The sequence below is a fragment of the Pagrus major genome, chromosome 18 (assembly GCF_040436345.1).
Source record: "Pagrus major chromosome 18, Pma_NU_1.0".
In the NCBI taxonomy this organism is placed as follows: Eukaryota; Metazoa; Chordata; class Actinopteri; order Spariformes; family Sparidae; genus Pagrus; species Pagrus major.
The window spans coordinates 37,095,735-37,120,287 of NC_133232.1; the positions used below are offsets into that span (position 1 = coordinate 37,095,735).

The following is a 24,553-nucleotide window of genomic DNA, read 5'->3' on the forward strand; positions in this document are numbered from 1 at the left end:
TATAAATCAACAGGATTTTCTCCATATGTCTCTTTTCTTCCTTCAAGATGGGGGATGGTGGATTTTAAGTAAAAATAAGCCCAACTTAAAATGTATAATAATATGTATGGCATCTTTCGACCTTGTAGTGTAGTATCACTTATATTATCCAATCAGAAACTGAACAAAATATTAAACATGATGATATTTTTGAGTACTGACCTGGTGCAGCTTGGGCCGCTTTGTGTTGAAACCATTGGATTAACTGAGTGATGTGTGTCTCAGGTGTCCAGGGTTTGGTGGACGGCATCGGCAATAACATCAGCAGCTTTTCCAAAGTATTCCCTGTGCAGAGTTGTCTGTCCAACTTCACTATCTTCATTAGCCATGCCCATGCCAAGATTGAGGACCACTACCCTGAAATTGACCAAATGGACTTCTACAGGTACACCGACCTGATATAAATGAAAAAAACATCCCTATAAACTGTAAAAAGTATAAATCCTGTAATGTGGCCACTGCCTCGAAACGCTTTTTACAAGCTACTGTATAAGTAATGTGTGCTGTACAAGCTTGAATTAATATTTTGGCTTTCATGAAATATTCATGTTGCTTCTACATTAATTCAGTTTAAATAGAGGAGGGAACCCCGAGATGATATATCAGTTGTTTTAATAGCTTTGTGTTACATTTTTCTTTTGCTCCACACAGGGACGCCGATAAACACTTAAGCTGTGGTGGGGGGTGTTATAGTCCTCTTTGTGTTCAGTGAAGGCTCTCACTGTTTAGTGCTGCTTGCTGCTTACAGGTGGATTGGCTGCATTGCTCTTTGCTGCATGGTGGTCCTGGTCCTGGCCTTCAACTACCTGGGCCTGCTGTGTGGCACCCTGGGATACGACAAGCACGCCTCACCTACGACACGAGGCTGCATCTCCAATACAGGAGGAACGATGCTCATGGCGTGAGTCTACTGTGAACAGGCTCTGTCAGCTTCAAGATTTAACACTGAAAACGCTGACTTTCAAGTACCTGATAATGGCAGCGATCACTGGACGAGCATGTGTTTTGCCATCTTATTGCATGTTAGCGCAGCCACAGTAAAGAATTTTTAATATGCTAAAATATGAATGGCAGTAATGATGGTATTAGAAAATCAGAGAGCGTGACACTGAACAGTGATGAAACCAGGAACATACAGATGTCTCATAAAAATAACATCTTGTGTTGTGTTCACACAAGAAAATTATATATTCACACAGGAAGATGAAAAAGTACTATGTATATATATATATATATATATATACACACTGTATATACACACACACACACATATATATAGGAACATTAGGGGCCTCATACAAAAGGCAATAAACTTATTTTGAATTAAGTATTTTTTGAAAAGTTTAAGTGAAATATCCCGACTGTTTTCTAAATTATTATGCAGGATTAGTTTTTGTATTATGTTAATGTGAGATACTGATAAATATCCAAGGTGAACTGATAGTGTAACTACTACTGCTCCTTTTAATTTTTCTCTTCCTCCAATACAATCTCTACACTGCATTATACTTTGCCTACACAATATGAAGCCCACCTCCAGTCCACCCTCTCCACTACTGCTACACCTTCATATGTAATTGTGTATATACATACATATATATATATGTATACTTTGGCTGTACCTGTCTGTTCTTCTCCACAGCGGCGTTGGATTCAGCTTCATCTTCTCCTGGGTGCTGATGGGAGTGGTGACCATCATCTTTCTGGTTGGAGGAAACATGGAGAAACTAGTTTGTGAACCCTTCCACAGCACAGAAATCTTCAAGGCAAGTCACGAGTCCACCCACAAATTATACAGTGATCAAATCCCCCTAAAAATGACATCTCAAGTAATAATCTGACTTAATTTTGATATAGAACATATATTTTTGATTATATACAAAAAGAGTACCTTGGACTGTATGGACTTCAGTCTACAGTGTTCGAATATATAAACCACTGAGCACATCTGTCAGACAATCAAAGTTAGGACACTATTCCTCCTTCTGTATTATTAACTGCATACAAGTCAGTGTCTCTTGGGCAGGTTCAGGAGAATAGCAGCTGCTCCCAGTTGACATGCTGTTGTTTGTATTCAGTCAGAATCCTGCAGCTGTTAAGTCATATATAATGTAGAAAATTATATAATTAATTATAATTATATAATTAATTATGAAATTGAAATTCTTATAGCATTTTCTCCTTTGCCTCCGTCTCAGCGTACTTGCTGTCTCAGCGCAGAACAACAGAGCATTAAATGGTATATATAGACATTATTCAACCATCATTTCAGTAATTTATGGAATAATTTAGTATACACGCTTCTTCTGACAGCACCCCAGTTTGCTCTTACACAGCTATACCTTCAGGAGGGATATGAAGTGCAAGTATTTATTTCCCCTTCTAGATGAAAAATATATATGAGAACACACAGGACAAAGACTGCTGCTCTGTTTGGGTCCGCGGGTTGGTATTGACTTACCGAGGTCTTAAATTACATTCTGCTCCGCAGAATTGGAGCCAAGTTTATTTAATTTACTGATTGACTTTTGTTTTCCTATGAGAACAATCGATAATATGTCCTCTCTGGTTTTGTGATTTGCCAGGTGGTGGACACCCCGTACCTGGTCAACCCAGAGTGGAAGAACTTCATCCCCGGCTACATGTACAACGACTCCGACCTGGAGCTGACAGCAGAGAGCTTGTACAGGCAAAGCAAACTCATTTTTATGCATTTAGGTGGCAGTGTTTTGTCTGCCACCTTTGAGAAGCAATGCTGTAGTGATGATTATTCTCCTCACAGCCTACTCCACATCTGTCTTCTCTGCACTTTGTATTTACATTTGGTTGGATGGATTTTGCAGCAAGACAAGCCATTTATTCAATTACAGGCTGAAGAATTACTGGGTGATGCAGTTTTTCACATTTTGCTTCAGTGTTTGCTTCGTTGGGTCAGGCATCAGTCATCCAACTGAATATTTTATTTCAAATGATGAAGATGCAAATGAGAGAAAGAGAGATGCTATTAACCCCGAGAAGCTAATTAGCATCATTTTTCTACGCTATCTGTGCTGCTTTTCTTCAGCCTGTTTCTCTGTGATTACATCATCTTTCATCATCTCTCCCCACTGAGAAGCTGCATACCCTCAGTAACTGGGATGACAGACCCGCAGTCATTATATTTCCAAATAGAGCAATGTTGCTTTAACAAGTCTTGGCCCATTAAAAAGCAAGCAGTGCTAATACTGTGTACATTATCTAAGTCTATATGGCATGTGGCTGCCTCATGGAACGTACATCATTGACATGTTGGCACACACACCACATACCACCAGGCTGAGCAACATTACCCCACTTCCTTTTTCTACCAGGGAACATGTCAGTGCGTCATGTACTTCCAGTCAACTTCACATGGTGGCAGCAAATATTTTCACTCTGAAACTTTTGAAGTTGACATGTCCTCTCTCTCTCTCTCTCTCTCTCTCTCTCTCTCCCCCTCTCTCTCTCTCTCTCTCCCTGTTACACCTGTGTGTATCTGTGTGTATCTGTGTGTATGCGTGTCTTTTTTTAGCACTTGCAAAGAGAACAAAGGCATCTACTCGGCCATGCGTCTGGACAAAGTCTTCAACATCTCCTCCTACCTGAACACTACAGTGGTCAGTAAACTCAACACACAATAGAAGCATTTTGGCAACTGTATTTGACTTATTCCTTTACCCACTGGTGGAAACTCAGGAAGTAGACATGATCTTTTGCCTTTTGTTTTGCGGTTTTACTGCAAAACACTGCTTGTCAAAAAGACAAATCACAAAGTTAATCATTCACGTGTTTAAAATAAAGAGAGGATTACGAATGTTAAGATAGGATGTGGTGCTACAACGTAACTGATCAAAGATTCAAGTCACAAACAGTTGTGTGAGTCATGTGATTAAAATAAGCACTCTGTATGAAACTAACCCTTTTTCCAGAAATGATCTTCACAACATGTTCTCAGGAGCAGTTAATATAAAATACATCTATGCAATACATTCTCAAACAAGGGTTGGTGGAGTGTCCAGAAATCTCCATCCTTGGCTGCAACAGTGTGCAGACAGACTGCTCAGCCCTGACGGCACCTCAGTCTGCCTGAGGCAACACATGGATATAAGTTCCTGTTTCTCTCTGACCCTCAGCCAGCCACTTCTGCCTGCACGCCTCACACATTCACCACTTTCCTGCCAGTTGGCAAGATCGTCTTGGCTCCAACAGCCAACAGCTGATACCTCCCGTGCTGTCTGGTTCTGCACATTGGTCATTTGTCTTCATTTAATGCCTGCAAATGTTTCAAGTTTCCCCAAAAGTGTGACACTCGGCCCGACAGAACTTTAGCAAGACAGATCAGGGTCCGGTTATTGTGTCACTTCTACGGGCTTCAGTACGAATGATGAGCTCTCTTGAAACATTATGTAAACGGACTGCTTTGTTGAGCTCTTCAAGGTGTGAACACTGTCCATTCCACATCTAAACGTCTCCCTCTTAGTCTCAGTAACGCCGTGCATTTGTTTCTCACGGTGGAATAACATTGACCTAATCCTCAAACTGATCTGTGGCTTTCATATATTACTTTTCTTCAAGTTGGTCACTCAGACGTGGTGAATCAGCGTGATGAGACTTTATGTCACTTTTCAAAACATTTCATAAAATCTTAATTAGACCAACTTAGCATCTCATTATCTTCGGCTCTGAGGAAACCTTTGTCCACATATACTGCACATCATCTAGTACTCACAGAGAAGGGTAGTCCCTCCATTAGTGACGTGCTGAGGGGCCACCTGTCACCTGTGTTGTGGTCATCAGTGTCCTCTCACGTGTCCCACCTGGACCCGTGGAGCCGGACTGGGAACATCTCCTACAAACCCATATTAGATATTCAACATCAAGTGGACCCGAGCTGCTCAACGTGCACACGTCACCGTATGCGCTGTCGTCACTTCCTGCTTGCGTCAAAAGCCACTTCACCTCGCGGACACTCGCTGCGGGCTAGAGTGACGTCACCTCCACGCCACACGAACACCGCATCGCAGCTAGCGGCTGTTAGCTAGCAGCTGTTAGCTAGCGGCTGACAGCAGCTAGCTAACAGCTGCTAGCAGCAGCTAGCGGCTGACAGCAGCTAGCGGCTAGCAGCTGTTAGCTAGCAGCTGCGCTAGCTTGAGCGGCTAATGTTGTGCTGACGTCAGCTAACACCGGCACTTTCGGAGGTGACGTAAACTAGTGCGTACAGGTGCATTAAATATGACGTTTTTAAGATTAAACGTGGAGACATTTCAGATATCATTTTCATAATATGCACATAATAGAGATAAATACAGATTGGCAATTAATCTCACATTATGTTAACGATGCATCACTAACCATAACCACGAGCGTTTCTGACGTAGTGCTCACAGCTGATTGGTTGAGCCGACAGCAGAGGCTCCTGCTGACAGACTGATCATTTAACAGCTGGTCTGTTGGCTCATTAAATGAATACACTCACCTGTGCACCTGTAAATGATGCCAATATTATCATTTCCACTAGGATTTTACTTAATGAGCTCAGTTTCCAGATTCATCGTTTTATTAAAAAGCTTATTTAGATTTATTTTCTTTTTTTTGTTTTTAAATCACTCTCAAGCATCACAGTCGATAGCAGGGGTCCCAAACTCACATTATCTTAAGCCAGTGTCATTATCAGAGGGCCACTACAGCGTACAAGTACTGCAAGAAAGAGCAGTTTAAGATCTGGGTCTATAGTTTTATAGAGTTTATAGTAAAATGCTTCAAAACACTAATTGCATTTATTTAAAACAATCCCTTTGAAAGATTGTTTGGTTTGAAGACCAGACCTCAGGACCTCATGTATACGCAGTAGAAAAGCTTAATACGCTGGACAGTTTTTAGTCTTCGGGGAAATCCAGCCCGTTCACATACAGTGTCAGTACCATGTCATCTTGGGACAAACAACTTTACTGCCAACATTTTTGTTGTTTCCTCTTTATGTCTCCACAATAAAGTGTACGTTGTCGGTTTTGGTGGTGAAATTGCATATTACTATTCAAGACCTCCTTTTTGAAAATCATATTTGTAAACCTTGGCTGTGTCTCCTTGGTTTTGGCTTTCAGAACAGAAGAAAAAATAAATCCTAATGAACAATATTCCAGCTGTTTACAGTCATTGACACATAATACTTGTAGTCACTGTAGAGATCTTGCTTCTACTTGTGTCTGGCCAGTAATAGTACTGTATTACTCTCTCTTGGTCTTAAAACTAGCTGGTGAGGTTTTGCATGCAAATGTGTTCATTCAAGGAAAGTTTATATGTAAAGTACCTTTCAACTGCAAGGCGATACAAAGTGCTTTGCATAAGACATCCAATCCATTAAGATGTGATATAAAAGCAACCAAAGCACTAAAGAAAAGGGTTCTGGGTTCTTCAGAAATACATTAACAGCGACTTTCATTTACATTAGAAAGAAAGATTTTCCAAGAACAAACAGCATCAGGAAATACCATTCTAGTTGGACTTCCATCCAAACCACATGTTTAAGACTTTTGGTCATTATAGTGCCAACATTTGTTTTGCATCTCTGTTGTCCTTTCATTATGTTAATGACATTTCTGTATGTTTACAGTAATTCCCTGTTTCTGCTATACACAGAGATGAAATGTGACCAATAACTAAGTCACTTCCAACAGGCATAAATAGAGAAATGTAGCCATCAGTACCTAATAGTAATAAAATGACCTTTAATATTTGGATCAACAATCAAGCTGTTATGTTTTACCTCCAGGCCTTATTGAACCTAATGCTGTACCTTTTTTGTGTGTGTTTACAGCTCACCAAGGATGTGGTGGGTCAGCTGGACAGTGTCAAGATCGACCTGAGGGGAATAATCCTGTTAGAGGCAGAAGGGAAGCAGAACCTCCTGGACTTCTCTGAAGCAGGGCTGTCAGAAATCAACTATGCAGACTACCTGGACGAGGTGACAAAAGCTCAAAAAGGACATGCTGCAACAATTGTGCATGAATGATAGGAAACTTAAAGCTACACACACAAAATCAGAATCAAAAAGAATGAGCTGAAAACAGGCATAAAACACAAGAACAGGCAGTAAATACATAAAGTCAGTAAATATGATCTAACTGATATTTAAAATTGAACCAGCTAAATTGCATTAGGAGGCTGTACGACATCAGTTAGGCGGTATTTGCTCTATTAATATCAGATCAGTGTAAATATTGATAATAGTTTGTTCTATATGTACACTAATATTATTGCATTACAGCTGTACTTTAATGGTATGTTACCAGAAATAGCTTGGTCCTTAAGGCTCAGCTGAGCAGCCTCCACCCTGGCTGTCAGTTAACATACAGCAGGCAGCCGTGCTTTACCTAATAAGAGCTGCAACGTGACACAGTACAGTGGGTTCCTGCTGAAGACCACTGAAGCTCGATTATCAAAAGGATTCCTGCCAAGGCAAAGAGTGTGTAGGAACAAGCCAGGACTTGGCATTCCCTGTCTTCTCTAACACTGGCTGTCAGGTTCATTTAGATTTATGTCCTGAGAGAGCAAAGAAAAGAGAGAGAGAAAAGCTGTAAGGACTCCGTTGTACCAATTGTCCGGAGGCACAACTCACAAACTTTACAAAAGTCAGAATAAGTTATTTTGCTTCCAAAAAGTGTTGCTAGGTAATTTTTTGTCTGGTAAGTCACCATCACATTATCATCGATTCATATGCCAATCTAGAGTCCAAAGTTCAGATTCAGTCCTTCAGATCGCTTTTTTGTTCAGTCATCATTCCAAAACCCAAAGACTCTCACAGAAAGCACCCAAAAAGCTTTGTTAAAAAAATACATTTATAGAATAAAAGTTTCTAACCACTACATTTAATTGAATAAACTGAGATTTGCAGCTAATAGGATCAATTTGATCTTGGACATCAATGAAGTGAGCTCTACTTGGTAGTTATGTTTCTTTATTATCCAGAAAATAAATAATTCCTTCTCATGACAGTGAAGTTGTTGAGCATCTGAACATCTCCTCCTTCAGAAAATGCTGGAAGAATATGCATTGATGTGGTTTTGAAATGTAAAGCTGCATTGCTAATCTGTTTTGAATACAGCGGCTCATGTCATCATTATTCTTAAACCTTATAGTTGTTCCAAGCCGCAGCTGGATTTTTTTAAAATGCAGACCAACAAAAGACCACAATGCAGAAAAATAAAAGTTTTTCTTTCTAATTATGTAGCTATAACATTACTACTGAGAGAAGAATATTTACTATTTTCTACCTGTTTGTCTTCAGGTCAACAAAGGAGTCACTGTGATGGATCTGCTCTCATTTGCTAGAGAGCTGGAGGCCCAGACAGACCTCATGGTAAGAACACCTTGGTGCCGTTTTGGCTGATATACAAACATCAACTCAAGTAAATCAAATTATGCGCCTGTGAACTGAAGAAACACTGTGAAACTGCCTGTGTATTTAAAATGCCATGGTGGGAGCACTTTGGTGTGTCTCCAGCTCTGCCTAAATAGAGATGAGATAGTCTCTGGGAGCAGTTTGACTGACCTGCTGTTCTGTCAGGTGGTTTCAGGATTGTAGCAGAACGTATTTACTCACCTTTACAACCTGTGAGTCCTGCAGGATCCTCCAGAAGGACGGTGCTCACAGTTAGTTTCATTACAAGTAAGCGTCTGTTAAAGAGAGACTTATTTTAAACTTAATAACAAGTATAATAATAATAATTTTGATGTTAAAAGTTATAGCATCAAAGTTATGGTGCTACATGTAGCCTTACTCATACCTGACTGTATGACTCTTTTTTTTTTTTTCAATTATGGTTTTTATTGTTTCCTTCACAGGCATTACAGAAGGCCATCGTTTGTGTTTTCCAAACATGCATTTACAAATGAAAACAAATAGACAAACCTCAAACTAAAAACACAACATCAGCAGGCACAAATAAATAAAAACAAAACTAATAAGACATTGGCACACATGTTTGAAGTACAAACAAAAGGGAGATAAATAAATAAATAAGATAAATAAATACAAATTAAAAAAAATACAAAAATCACAAAAAAATCATAAAAATGATGTCAGTACATATACCATGCATATGCACACATCTCGTATTGTACCTGCTTGCACATACACACCCATCCTGTAAACAACCATACATGTACAACATATGTAGTGAACACTTGACCTGGAAGGAAACTATTTTGACTGTATGGCTCTTGAATAATAGAGGAGGAATTTGACTGCTGGACACACAAGAAATAGATGTTCCTTCAACAATTACCTCATGGTCTCTGTTCTGATGATCTTTTTTTGTAGTTAATGCGCTAAAAAATCCTTTCAGTGTTTTGACAAATGATATTTCACGAAAATTGCTTGTTTCCCTTTGTGTGTTTCAGCCCAGAGGCGCTCTGCAGACCGCTCTGAAAGGCCACATCGGCACTCTGCGGCAGATCCACAGTCAGCAGATCATCCCCATGGAGCAGGCCATGGTAATGCCTGACTGTGTGTCTCTGTTTTCAGTTCTGATATTCATGCTGGCTGACCGCTTGGTTTTTGGTTAGATTCTCTGTCTTGTCCTCCGCTTAAAGGAATCATCCAACACAAACCACTTAAACTATGCAAAAAGAGCTATTGTTCTGAGACCTTATTGTTCTTCTACTCCTCAAAAAGTGAGAAAAGATGAACTGACATGACATCAAGATTAAAATATTCACAACATAGCTAGACTTGTGCTTTGACAACGGACAATATTATGTGGTAAAAACATAAAATGGAAAACTTTGTGTAGTCATACAGAAGCCCAGCATAGAAGAGGCATGCACCTGTTTTCTCACCCACAGAGGCCTCAAAAGACCAGAGTGCACTGCAGCCACCGGGCATTTAGTGTTCTGGCTGACAGATGCATTTTCTTGTGAAAAATTTCTAGCTCTTTTGCTCCAAGTTCAGGTAGATGCAGTATACCCTCATCTGTTCTTCGCTGGGGGCTGACTAAACACACTCTGGCAAATTTGGGAATTTAGGAAGATGAATAACTTCATTAGCAGAAGCTCATTGAGGGAAAAGTAAGAAACGACCAGAACAAAAGTAGCCAAAAGTGGATTTTCCCTGATGAACAGAGTGCAGAGCAGCTTATGAGACAGATATTTCCTTCAGGAGTTAGTAGAGACCAAAAAAGGAGCTAAAAGAAAGTGACCACTGGACTTAAGGTAGCTGCAAACATGACTCTAAATGAATGATAATGTTGCTTTGTGTGCTTAATGTTGCCTGTAAATAAGCAACCGGTAACACTTTGTAAAGGTGATGTCGGGTTTGTGCTTACGGCTCGTTGCACTGCCCCCAAGTGGCCAAAAAATTAAAGCAGGTTCAGAGAAAGTCTACAAAATTGACTTCAAGATAATCTATGCTCAGAAGAATGGTTCACCAGTCAACGTTTGTTATGTACTGTAGTGTAACTGTGTATGCCAGAGCTACTGAGCAGGAGTCATTGGTGTATTATCCTTGTGCTAATGTCTTTTTAAGAGAATGGTATCATCTTTGACAGAGGAAGAATATTTCAGCATCATCAAAAGCAGAGCGTTTTTGACCCGTAGGCATGTGTCATCAAACATTTCACGTCTGTGAAAAACAAATTAAATATTCAGTTTTTCTTTCTCTGTCATAGACACTGCCATTCTTTTGAATAACACCGAGGATTTACAGCTACTTGCAATTCAGACAAGCAGTGACGCACTTCAACACAGCTTTTACAACAGATTTTTATGTTTTTCTTTGTTGTTGTTTTTTACTTTTTCTTCTTTCAACTTCAAGAAATATGTTAGAGCGAGGGTAAGCAGAAGTGTGTCCATCCTGTGTATTTAGTGTCCCATTTGTTCTTTTGAGAGATATTTTATCTCATAGATGACATCGTAATCTGAGAAGATATATCTCATTTAGGGTGGTACTGTAGGATATTGTGTGTGTGTTCTTGTTTTTACATTTACACAAAGATCATATTCTCTATGGTGTTGAACATGAAGGAGTTTGTACCAAAATATTGCGAAATATCCACTTTAGGAAAAGACATGTTACTAAAGGTCCCATATTATGCTCTTTTTAAGGTGCGTATTTTTATTTAAGATTACAATAAACTACTTACATGCTTTAATGTTCAAAAAGCACAGATTTTTCTCATACTGTCCGTTGCAGCAGTACCTCTATTCATCCTCTGTCTGAATTAGTTTTAGCCTGTCTCTTCAAGGCCCCCCCCTCTTGAAAAACCCAGTCTGCTCTGATTGGTCAGCTCTCACAGGCCTGAGCAAGCCCTGCCCACATTCTTAATCAGCAGTGCTGGTGCTTTTGTGACCATGGCCAAGCTCGAAGCATGTGAAATTACATCATTATGTGATGCAGAGGGGCCCAAAAAGACTTTTCCCGTAAGCTTATATTGTGAAAGTAGCGGCTGTACAACATTGGACAAATGTTGCACAAACTTTATAGGCCGCGTGATGGGGAAGCCGCGAGAATCAGACTTTTTGGCTTCACGTGCCACTGAGCAACTTTCATATAATGAACGGGGCTCTTCCTCCAACGCAGTATCCTGATTGCACTTATTAGATCCATGGCGGTGTGGCTGAGGACTGTGTGTATGTAGTTGTGACATCACAACTTCACAGAAGTCCTGACAGCTCATTTGAAAGCAGCGTTTGTGAATGCAGCCTTTGTTCAGTTCTCTGTGGATTGAGCGTTTTGATACTTTCACATTATTTTAAACCAGCTGTAAGTGCTGTAAACACTAAGACATGTAAGTCACTTTGTTCAAAATGGGACCTTTAATTCAGTCCTTCATTTGGTAACAGCTCTGTCTCTTCCATCATTGGTGGGAAACGAGGAGAAAACTTTTCAATTGTTACATACAGTGTATGTCAGCAATTGTATCACAAACTTAGTGATATGTGGATATTTCATTTTGGAGCACAATCCTTCTGCATGCCTGTAATGAAAACAGAATCCTGGTCATAAAGTGTTAGTTTTGTTCCTGCCTGGTCTCGTTTGTGGTTCAGTGGCGTTTCCAGTTGTAACAATGACTCTTGACTGTATCTGCTGACCTTTAACATGGCTGATGTAACACTTTTCTTTTTAAAGAGCGCATTGAACCAGAGTATGAGGTTCCTGGAGAGAACAGCCTCAGACTTGCCTGTAAGTAAACCATCCTTTCAGCCTGAATCCTGTATCGAGCCTTAGATTAAGGCTTAAACTGATCGATATCTCTCATTTATTCTCTACAGAACAAAGTTCTAGCAGTTCTTGATGCCATTGAAGCTGCCCAGTACCTCATCTCCCAGAATGCTACACATTTAATCAACCGGGTAACCGAAGAATCACCTGCTTTGTTTACATTCTCGATTTGTGAATGATCTGTAACTCACATTATGTCTTAATCTTCTTCAGGAAACAGGAAGATTCACAGCGACCATCATTGGCTACTTCCATCAATACATAGAATGGGTCAAATCCTCTGTAAGTGTTTGTGTTAATTTGTTAACTTGTTGAAGCGTATGCGGTTCTCACTGAAGTGTTGACTTGACCGTTGAGTCCAGTAATCATTTTAGTCAAAACCAAACACTGGTGGGGCAAAGAGAGTTGTGTACTGGCAGAAAGACTTTGCACGTTACATAAGAGGAGGAGTAAATATAGGAGAGACGAATATAACAGTTACAACCCCTATAAATCTGAGGAATCTGCTTTGTGGCACATTGGTTTCTGCTGTAGTTAACTTAAGGAATTCAAAACAAAGTAGAAAAGACATGTTTGAAGCCTGAAGCTGTTTTGTTGCTCTCAGAGTCAAAAGAACAGTTCAGTCAGAATCGTATTGTTGTTTTCCAAGAACATAGATCTGTTTTGCAATGAGCAGTGACTCTTGACCAGATAGCATGGTAACACAACAGGATGTCATGTCCTTAAGGAGCAAACAGCAGTTGACATGCAGAATAAGGAGACGGTTTTACTGCTGATATACAGAATGTGTCCAGAACGTGTGTCTCTGTTGACTGTTCATGTCTTCCTCTCTGTAGCTGGCCCTGGAGGTGGCACCCTGCAAGCCTTTCAGCAACATGGTGGACACAGCAGAAATCATTACTTGCAGTTTCTTGGTGGACTCCATGGTAATTATAGCTGAGATACAGGGAAACAAAACCACATTTGAACAGCGGTAGGAATGTGTTTTAAAAAGACCACTGTGGTTAGCTGTCGCTTATCAGATTTACTGAAATCTGTTTTGGTCAACTTATAAAATAAAGTTTGCATAGAAACTTTTCAAATGTGACATCATACAGTACATGCCACTTGTGTTTGTCACAGCCAGTAAGAAACACAAAGTTTCTGTTTATGATAGTGGATATAAAGCCAGAGCAACAGTTGTTTTGATTATTGATCGAGAAGTTCAGTTTGACCGAGCAGCACAAGGAAACAAACGAGCAGTGTGAGGTAAGAATTGAAAAAAATGAAATAGAATGAAACAAAATAAAACTTTAGGTTGAAATTTGGTATGCTAACATATATGTATAAGTAAGATATATTAAACATTTTAGTAGATTCAAGTTATATTTAATACAAATATGCATGAAAGGGACATACAAACAGCAGTTTGTTGGGCTGCAGCTTGTGATTTATCATTAATAAATATGCACATTATTTATTATTTTAAGAAAGAAAGAAAAAGAAAGAATTATATTTTCTGGGGTATAGAAAGAGCTCATGTCATGTTTTTTAGTTTTGTATCAAAGTTTTAAATTCTGGTATCTTGACAACCTTAGCACAAGGGGAAATCTTTCACATTGCGTGTTATTGTCCCAAAAGACAAAGAAAAGATCCTGGAACTTGAGAATGTTTGGCATTTTTGCTGGGAAAATGACTTGAGTGAATAATTTAATGTGGATCAACTAATTGATTAATTGATTCAGCTGTAATTGCCTTGTTTTTTCCCTCAGAACACATTCTGGATGGGCCTGGGCTGCAGCACTCTCTTCCTGCTCCCGAGCATCATCCTTGCAGTAAAACTAGCCAAGTACTACCGCAGGATGGACACAGAGGATGTTTACGATGAGTGAGTGCTTGTACTTGTTATTCTACCACTTCTTTACAACTGCATATATACATACATTTATTGTATAGGTTTATGTTTAATAGAAAAAGATATGATTTCCTTAAACGCTGTGAATGGTTGCAGGACATCCTTCTTTCTCTTCATCTAGCTGAGCTGCAAATAATGAGGAGGAATTTAACTTTTCAGTTCATAGTTTGCTAATTCACTTACTGGAGGATGTGAATATTATTTGATAACACTGAGATTATTTTAGTTTTACTTACTGAGTTCTGTTTTGTCGCAGTAGCTCTGCTGGTTTGTTGTTGATTTATTCTCTCCTCCCTTCTCTCTTCCTTGTAGTTCCTCTGTTTCTGGGACTTGGCATTTTACTTTGTGATAACCATTTCTACTATTTCCAACATCCATATCCTTCATTTTGTTCATGTCATTCCTCTCTGTCAAGCACTTGGCACTTTACAAAGAAACATTGGCGCATTTGTCAATTTATATTTCTTCTTCATGCACCTTTTTTTCACTGTCACTGGACTCATTAATCACAGCTTTACTGCAACACAATGTCTCGATCAGTGGCGTCTCTCGCCATGTGATCTGTGCTGGAACATGAACATTTCAATAACATTTTTATGTTGTTTTTTGTGTATCTTTATAGCATTGAGACAATTCCCATGAAAACGTAAGACCTTTTACTCCACCTCCCTCTCCTTCTCTACTTCTCTCACTCTGTGCTTTTCTCTGGATCTTGTACATAAAACTGTTTACTAAATTCTTGGTGCTGGTTGACGTTTTTAAGCTTGGACTTGCTCTTATGGGTGGATGGTGTGGCTTCTTGTCGTGTGCTACCTTTGAAAAGTGCCCCTTACCTTTCATGAAGGGCTCTTGCAATCATTACCTTACAAGTCCACCTGCTTTTTGTAAGTTCTAGTGTAAATAAAACACTCTGGTTTGTACTAAAAGAAAAAATATTCATCTCCTAACATTCTTGCAAAGTTTGACTACTCAAAATGAGCATTTTTACTCCAGAAGTTTGATCAGCATGCCATGTCTCTCACATCACATTTTTCATCCCTTTTTTTTGTATGCAATATTTTGTTTTCAGTATGGAAATTGGTAATAATGGTTATCATAGTGAGCGCTCACAAGGTATCCCAAATCCTATGATGACAAGGTAAACGCTATAATAATCCTGTTACTGCATGTTATGGGCGGTGGAGGCATGCCTGGGGATGTGGCTATTTTCACAATGACGTGGCCGGACACAGTGCATGCCTTTGAGGGAGTTGATTCATTGCACACACGCTTAAGCAAACACACACAGACATGCATACCAGTTATGGTCAAGTTGAACAATAACACGAAAGCTGACAAGTAATGGTGGCTTTTATTAGAAAACATCTGATATGACGTCTTTTTAATGCTCAAAAAATTGGTGCCACTCACGTGTCTGTGTGTTAAGTATGGAGCCCAGTATGCTATTCTAGTTCACCTCTTGAGCGCACATATTAACACAATGTACTGTATCCTGTGAACAACAGCTGGTCTCAGTGACGGGGATGTCCTGTTGTTTGTCAAGAAAATGTTTCAGCAAGAATCTCCCCCTAAGTACCTTGAAAACTAATGACATTCCCATGAGCTGTATTTTGTATTTACTGCTGGTTAGCAAAGGTTAGCATGCTAACACACTAAGCTAAGATGGTGAACACCTACAGTATAAGATTAAGATTATTATCCCGCAACGGGGAAATTCACATGTTACAACAGCTCGAGGTGCAACAGTACAAGTCAGAATCAGAAAAATATGCATAGAAATATTAAATAGAAAATAAATAGAAAAACACAAGATATTTACAAAAAACAATAAGATATTTACAAAAGCAATCAAGTGAGTGGAAAGTGACTGTTCATGTAGTGCTTGAGTATTAAACCATCAGCATGTTAGCATTGTCAGTGTGAGCATGTTAGCATGCTGATAACATTTAACACAAGGCACAGCCTGACAGAGCTGGAGTTTATTTAATTTCCTGGGGTCCCATGTTCCCATGGTCCTATGTCCCCAGGGTCTTATATGTTCCCAAGTTTAATATTAACAGACATCAACCTGATGTGTGTGTTCAGGTCAGATTTTCCCGTTTTGGAACAAGGCTTCAAAACAGCTACACAACCCCCAACCCTGCTGTAACCCTATCATGGAACCTATCATGGGAACATAGGACCCTGGGAACATAGGACCGTGGGAACATAGGACCCTTAGAACATAGGACCCTTAGAACATAGGACCATGGGAACATAGGACCCTGAGAACATAGGACCATGGGAACATAGGACCATGGGAACATAGGACCGTGAGAACATAGCACCGTGAGAACATAGCACCGTGGGAACATAGGACTGTGGGAACATAGAACTGTGGGAACATAGGACCCTGGGAACATAGGACCCTGGGAACATAGGACCATGGGAACATAGGACCCTGGGAACATAGGACCCTGAGAACATAGGACCCTGGGAACATAGGACCCTGGGAACATAGGACCCTGAGAACATAGGACCATGGGAACATAGCACCCTGGGAACATAAAACCCTGAGAACATAGGACTCTGAGAACATAGGACCATGGGAACATAGGACTATAGGACCCTGGGAACATAGCACCCTGGGAACATAGCACCCTGGGAACATAGGACCCTGGGAACATAGGACTATAGGACCCTGGGAACATAGCACCCTGGGAACATAGGACCCTGGGAACATAGGACTATAGGACCCTGGGAACATAGCACCCTGGGAACATAGGACTATAGGACCCTGGGAACATAGCACCCTGGGAACATAGGACCCTGGGAACATAGGACTATAGCACCCTGGGAACATAGGACTATAGGACCCTGGGAACATAGGACCCTGGGAACATAGGACCGTGGGAACATAGGACCATGGGAACATAGTACCCTGGGAACATAGCACCCTGGGAACATAGGACAATAGGACCCTGGGAACATAGCACCCTGGGAACATAGGACAATAGGACCCTGGGAACATAGCACCCTGGGAACATAGGACCATGGGAACATAGTACCCTGGGAACATAGCACCCTGGGAACATAGGACAATAGGACCGTGGGAACATAGCACCCTGGGAACATAGGACCCTGGGAACATAGGACCGTGGGAACATAGGACCATGGGAACATAGGACCCTGGGAACATAGGACTATAGGACCCTGGGTTATGCACAGATTAAACAAACAAGATATTTTGTGTTAATTAGTGAGCTTGTAATCATATTTTTGATCTTTGGGAAAAGACGGACCAGCTGCTTTCAGTCTCTGTGCTAAGCTAAGCTATCTGTGTCCTGAGTTAAACTCTGTATTTAATGCACAGACATGAGATTGGTGTGATTTGCTGTTGTACATGTTTGATACCATTACTTCTCTCTGTCTTGTTGCCATATCTTCTGCTGTGTGGTTTTGGGGGATCTGCCATGTCACTAACATGCTGCATGCTGTGAGCACACTGGAATGAAAAACCTTCCTGTTTCCTCTCGTTTAGAGTCAGCCAAAGTCCGGTGAATGTACACCTGATCATTTTGTTCAGAGAGAGGCAAGCATGTCAAGCTTTGGTGTGATGATGGGAATGCTGCTCCTTTGATTTCCCTCTTAATTTAACAAGAACATCTAACTGCATGTTTTAATGTATTTTTAAGTTGCATTTGGACGAGGATGCATTTGGACAGCCAACCTACTGTAACAGAAACTATAGGAAGAGAGCAAAAGAGCTAAATTACAGAGAAGACCAGACATCAACTGGTCTTTGATTCCACAATTATCCTTTACAACATCTTTTAAACTTATTGAACTTGTGGAGTTTTATTCCAGAAGGAGCTATTGGACTATTTTCTGGGTGTTGAAAAACTTTTGAACTTTTCTTGGTTTGGATACAAGACGTTGGAATGAAACTTACAAACCACCAAAACTCAAGAATATTTTTAAAGGGGCACTGAGTAATTTACATATATCCTCTATCATCAACAAACAGTAGCTGTTGAAAGACTGGCACTTCACATACCTGTTTCTTTTTAAACCATGTTAACCTGTACAGTGACAAACAAAGAAGCCATGTGTACACAGCAGGAGTGTGTATTGGGTTTTAAAGGTCCAGTATGTAGGATTTAGGGGGAACTATTGGTAGAAATGGAATAAAATACAGAGGGAGCAGGTCGTCTTCCACAGAGGTCACCATGATGCATCGTCATGTTTCTACAGTGGCCCAGAACGGACAAAACAAACACTGAGAGGTCCTTTAGCATTCTTCATGTTTTTATCAGCTGCTGCACGGGAGGTTGAAACAAGCACTAAATCCTACACACTGGTCCTTTACAACAATCTAAACCTGATGGAAATCTGTCCGTCTAACCTGCAAATTATGATTTTCAGAACCTGGTGAAATAATTCTTGCATCGTTATTGATCAACAACCCATCAGCCCCACTAATATAATTATTATCCTACTTCCAGAATGGACTAAATTTACTTGTTGCCCCTTTAAGTGACCGTACAGTTGATCAGTCGTAGTCCCTGAGAGGATGTTGATGAAGCTGTTCTGCTCTCTGCCTTATGAACCACTCGTCCCGCTCCTCTTTGCCAAGTAAAGAAAGAGAAGCAGACGAGGGTTTTTTAACAACATGGTGCCAGTTGAATGTTCTGTCTGTGCTGTTAACGCTGCGCCTGCGTGTGTTCCTGCCCGTAGCATCCCTACATATGACACAATGAACAGGTTCCCGCGGGCCTCGGCTCCTCCGAGGCACATCGACTGGTGACAGAGAGCCGGCTCTTGTTCTGGCTCCTGAAAGGTAGAAACCTTCAATCAGACCTCTGCTTCTCTAACATCATTTTATTCCTTTTTCTCTTTAACCTTTTTCTTTTTGCACAGCTGTCATCTTGTTTGTCTGCCGTCACCCTGCCATCGATCTCTCCTCTGTTTTTAATCTTATGTCTTTATATTTCTTTGATGCACCTCTCTAACTGAACCCTCTAACACCTCTTTACAGCTTGTTTTAGTGCTTTTCTGCTTACAGTGACTTTGCAAGAAAACCATCATGGTGAGAATTTGCTAATTTTGGAGTCACTAACGAACCGTAGACGTCCTCACGGTGTTTACTTGTGACTGCTCAGTCAGTGTGCTGCAGAGGACAGATGCTGAGTTCCCCTTTTTCTTCTCTGTTTGATGTTTATTGAGGATAACATCATTTACAAAGCAGTCAGTAACCTGTCTGACCAGCTTTATGTCGTTATTGGGACATTGATTTTCAGTTATGGTGAATCCTTGAGATTATAATTATTTAAAACATATCTGATGCTGATTTTCAGTCAGAAACCCAAAGACTCTTTATTTACTATCACAAATGAGAAAGACAGGCAGGAACTCCTGGAAGCTGCCAGTGTTTCACATTTAGTCTTGAAAAAAAAAATGAAACCAATAATTGATTATCAATATCGATGCAGATTCATTTTCTTTCAGTTGACTTATTGATTAAGCAGCCGTCATCAATAGCCTTTCGATGTATTTACAGTCTTCGTCACAATTTTAAGTAACAGACTCAGTTTGCAGATTTACACAGCGATGACCTTAAAGCTGTTATTGATCACGTGTCATTCCTTCTCCTCTTCCACCACATTCACGTTAAAACACCGCTGGTGTTCGAATCATCTGCCCCCTCAAGCGGATGCCAGATTGTTGCACTGGCTAACGTCGCTAATGCTAGCTAGCTAACGTCAGGGTAGTACAGTATGCTGGGTGCATACTGTGAAACACACCCTGTTTTAGTTTTTTCCACAAACTGACAACAAACTGGCAACTTACGATTATGACAAACAAAATGATGAATGATAAGAGGTCTTATCATTCATCATTTTTGGTTACACCATCATACTGAATGTCACATTAACATAATGTTCCAGTTCCAGTTTGTTTGATGAGTTTTTTACACCATGAACCTTCCTCATCACTTCTCTTCCATGTATTTTTCCAAATGTATAGCCCAAACTGTGAAACAGTAAAAAGTACAAAGCAAAAAAATAGAAAAAAACAAACTGACAAAGGGGATTGTGCTTCAACAACGGTGCTTAAAGTGCTGAATCCAAAAACTCTGGGGAGCATATTCCAAAAAACATGAACACATCTCAAGTTACTGAGTCAAGAAGCACAAAATACTCACGTTTCACTTGAAATCTACAAGTTCAATTTGGTAAAATACACAAGGGCAGAGTTAGAGAACTGCTGGGAGTTGGACCCAATCATCTGTGAACCAATCACCTTTCTCGTCCCACGGTTCTGGATACAAGGACCGATCAAGTATATAGTTAAATATGATCTAAACCCCATTACATACACTATGAAGCTTGACAAAACACTGGGTCTGGCCATCATTGACTCAATATTAAGAAGAAAACAGGTAAGCAGATGGAATATAACGTTAAATATGTTATTCTCAGCAGGCAGTATAGGACTATATCAACAGAGCAACAAGCCTCTGCAGTCTTTGAAAACTCTCGGTGGAGTTTCATGAAAGCATCACTGACAGCACTCTTATTATTTCACGACTCAGCCAGAGTTGCATGAATCTCCTGATCCAACCATGAGGGAAAAAAAGATAATACAGGATGTGTTGAATTATTCACCCAATATTTAAAAACTCTAATTCATTTTTCTCCAATATCTGTCTTCTCAGTGCCCTCGAAAACTGGAACTAGGGTTCACCATGGTAAGTTTCGCTCATGGCATTTTTTCCATTTTAGATTGTAGCCATGAAGTTGAGTTACAATCGATCCAGCAGCAGAATGGGCTCCGGTTCTCAGATCAATAGTGTGGAAAACAACGGTTCAGAGCCATTGTTGTTAACACACCCATTTAACAAGTCATTTGTTCTTGTATCGAGTCTAAAAATCTAATTTTCCTTAAGAAGTCTGCCAAATGAGTTTGTAACAGTTCTGCATTTCCAAGCAGTTTCACCTGAATGGAGGATTCTCAGTATCGAGACCAACATGATTTGTATCGGAAACAAGAACCAGAGAGATTATTTCATCACACTACAGTTTTTATGTGTTTCATTTCAAGACTCGGTGTGAGGGTGGATCAGTGCAGGTGTATGTGATGAGTCAGACACAAAGAAAGTTAAGAGACGTTAACTTTTCCTAATCTGGAACAAAAGTGCAGCAATATGCCCGTTTAGTAACATGTAAAGAAAAATAGATGTTTTTGGTATATTTTGGGTTTACTAATCAAAACCTTTATTTTGTTCCATCTATTTTCCAGCTGTTTGTTTCACGACCCCTCAGACCAGAAGAAGCTCAATAAAAGCTGGTTTCCTTTGGATGTTTTTGACTTCAACCTCCTGAACCAGGCAGATCGTTGCCTGCAGTTCAGCTACCTTTTCCCCTCCTGAACCCCTCCAAGAAACTGTCCCGCAGGACATCAAACTCTTCTCCCTCAGCATCAATCTGAGCCAGGCTTGTTCTGCTTTTTTCAAAGGACTGCTGTGTCTGCGTTTACATTTGTTTGGGCACAAAATCGAGCTGAAAATCCACTCAGCAAGAGGACACGACAATAACTGTGATGCCTGTTTATTTTAATGTTTGTGCTTAAGAAGACGGTGGCTCAAAGGTCACTCGGAGGCTGTTTCTCCTGCACTTTGAATGGATGTATCACATTCATACACGAGCAGCATGTGTGAGTTGGTGGGTGTGCAGAGGCTTAATGTCTGGATGATACCAACAAATACAGAAACAGCTGGTTCCCTGATGGATTTTTGTGATTAATATGAGGAAATTTAGCATGATATTTTTAAAAAATGTTTACAATATTACAAAGCATCCACAGTTCGACTTGTTTTGGGAAAATTGAAAATGACTGGTTGCCTTTCAGATGTATGTGTCACCTGGTATTTGACAGATGTGCTCAGGGAAAATCCACCCTGGGAAGCTCTTACACTGTCAGCCTGAGATATTAAACCTGTATGAGGAATTTACTCTTTTATTTTTACTATTTTAATTTTAGCATTCCCACTCTTCCTTAACCTGTGTCATCTACTTTTGTGTCAGGTCTGAATTTCCTACATTTCCCAGAATGCCTTGAAACAACCCAGGAATTATTATTAAAAGGTGAGACAAACTTATCATCAAAACTTAATTAGTGTCTATTATTTATTTTATATATTGCTACTTTTTTAACAGTGAACCAGTGGTTTCAAAGTTACCTTTTAAAATGAAGCACTTTATCGTTGTAGCTCCTCCCAAATGATTTTATGTCGGTAAAGAGAAGAATTTTATCTGCAACTTTCTGACTCCTGAAAATTCAGAATTTCAAGGTTGTATAAATGATTTTGAACTTATAAAGGGGCCGAACAACCATCTGCTATGTAACGGTGTAAAGTCAAAATCCGTCTGTGTGTTTTCTAACCACAGCCTCTCGGTTCTCTGTTGTGTGTTCAGCTGAAGGCATTCACATTCAGTTCAAACCATAAAACTTTTGCAACCTAAATCATATTTTACTTGATGTTTTAGTTTGCTAGCAATAGCAGGATAGCTAGCAAACTAATAATTATGTTACGCTGGATGTAGGTCACTCAGCAGATCGAAGACATGGCACCAACAGAATACGTTACTTATGTACATCGGCAAAAAACGTGTGTAGAGCCTAAATATGTCACATTTCACTCAGAACATTTGAAGGTTTATTTTGAACAAACCAGAGTTGGTGATTGTTGGAACAGTAGACAAACTAATCAAAGACAGTTTTGGTGAGTTTTATTTGGTTCATATCATGTTTGAACTAAGTAAGTGTACGATGATCTGTGAGGTAAAATGGCTGTTTTTGTGAATGGAGTCTGGTGGCTGTAAGGAGAGATGTTTCCGGGGGTGTGGCCGACGTGCCCATTTGTTCTGGTCTGAGATGCTGGCGCTCCAGTGTGACATCTAGGGGCTGTTAACGTCATGTAAATAACCTTTAGGAGAAACCATAAAGATTACAGAAGACATTCAATATGTGTATTATGTTTTTTACTTTTTAATAATAATCTTGGGAACCCCTCATATTTATCTTTAGGCCGAGCCTGAGCCTTCCCCTCAGGTTGGATATGATAAATCAGACCACAACATTTGGTCATTAATCACAGGAGTACCAACAATACAACAACAAACAATGAAATCAGTTAATACCATTTTACCAACAGTGTAAGTATTCAGGGTGGATTTTCCCTTTGAATCACATGATTAAGTCAGAGGACACTTTGGCTAAGTGTCGGGCTTATAGTTCGTTCCATAGGTGATGAATTAACAACACACACTTTCGTGTTGAGTTCACTAACATGACATCTTTACTGAGATCTGTCTCGCTTTCATAGTGATTACATATGTTTAAAGTGGAGAAAAACTTTCTCAAGCCAAATTGTTTTTTTACCGTAGGTCTCAGGTCTTTAGTGGTCCATCAGTTATGTGCTTATTTCTGCTTTTTAATACCCCTCAGTAGCTATGGATACATACATTTAAAAGATATTGAACGAGTGAATGTATTCAAGAGCTATATTTGTTATTTTGTATTACTTTACTGATGACGTTGATATGCTGAATTTATCACTAACGCATTTGGCCCCCCCCCCCCACACACACACACACACCTGGCCTCCATGTTTACAGGTTAGATCGGCAGCTGCTGTCAGCGTCTGGTGAAAAATGAGACAATCCGGTCATGGGACAAGCGAATGCTGTCAATCAAGTAGTCGAAAACCAGTAGAGTGATTTGCACGGTTGATGGTGTCGATGCGCTCTGAAAAATAATGTCCATCTTAACGGAATTTTTCCAGTCCAGCTAACTGTCCCTGAGTATGCTAAACTGTGAACAAGATGAAATAAAAAAATACATTTCAGTGTTTACACCTTACATTTGTGATTATAAGAAAGAGCTGACACGAGTAGCTTTGATGCTAGCTTTTTGATTCCCTGCTGTTAGCATCAAAGTTGTGTCACTTAATCCAACTAAACCAACTGATTGGCTTCCAAACTATATAAAATATTTAATATCCTCTTTCCCTTTGCAGTGACCTTTTAATATTTTTACACACACAGATACTTAGGCTTATTATCCAGGCTAGTTAGCTAGCTGCTACAGCTAGCTAACTTTCTTGTTCTGCAGCTCATATAGGTACTACTATACATGAACAGTACTGCATACTAACATTTACATGTGAAGGCTATATAAAAATGAATAAAACCTTGCAATGATGTAAATTCAAAATGGCTTCAGTTAGCATAAGATTAGCCTTGTTGAAAGTTTTATTTTTTTTACTTGTTTCTTGTTAAGATGGACATTTTTTAAGTCCGTGTGTGCTCACTTTGACAAGACTCATTATTTTCTTGTCTGCT

At 39.9% G+C, this 24,553-nt stretch overlaps 1 protein-coding gene across 1 annotated transcript in view; it reads left to right on the forward strand.

Annotated features, from left to right (window-relative positions):
• The window catches only part of prom1a (prominin 1a), an 89,367-nt gene extending 67,285 nt beyond the window's left edge, over nt 1–22,082 (forward strand). The window contains exons 10-27 of the mRNA XM_073486590.1: nt 265–424; nt 788–940; nt 1,682–1,805; nt 2,625–2,728; nt 3,590–3,674; nt 6,872–7,018; nt 8,342–8,413; nt 9,457–9,549; nt 12,182–12,235; nt 12,325–12,405; nt 12,488–12,556; nt 13,111–13,200; nt 14,026–14,141; nt 14,791–14,814; nt 15,238–15,306; nt 18,885–18,987; nt 20,866–20,898; nt 21,450–22,082. Of these exons, the coding sequence (XP_073342691.1) occupies nt 265–424; nt 788–940; nt 1,682–1,805; nt 2,625–2,728; nt 3,590–3,674; nt 6,872–7,018; nt 8,342–8,413; nt 9,457–9,549; nt 12,182–12,235; nt 12,325–12,405; nt 12,488–12,556; nt 13,111–13,200; nt 14,026–14,141; nt 14,791–14,814; nt 15,238–15,306; nt 18,885–18,954 (1,511 nt within the window). The 3' untranslated portion in view covers nt 18,955–18,987; nt 20,866–20,898; nt 21,450–22,082. The remainder of the gene's footprint in view (nt 1–264; nt 425–787; nt 941–1,681; nt 1,806–2,624; nt 2,729–3,589; nt 3,675–6,871; nt 7,019–8,341; nt 8,414–9,456; nt 9,550–12,181; nt 12,236–12,324; nt 12,406–12,487; nt 12,557–13,110; nt 13,201–14,025; nt 14,142–14,790; nt 14,815–15,237; nt 15,307–18,884; nt 18,988–20,865; nt 20,899–21,449) is intronic.
• Nucleotides 22,083–24,553: the final 2,471 nt, after the last annotated feature.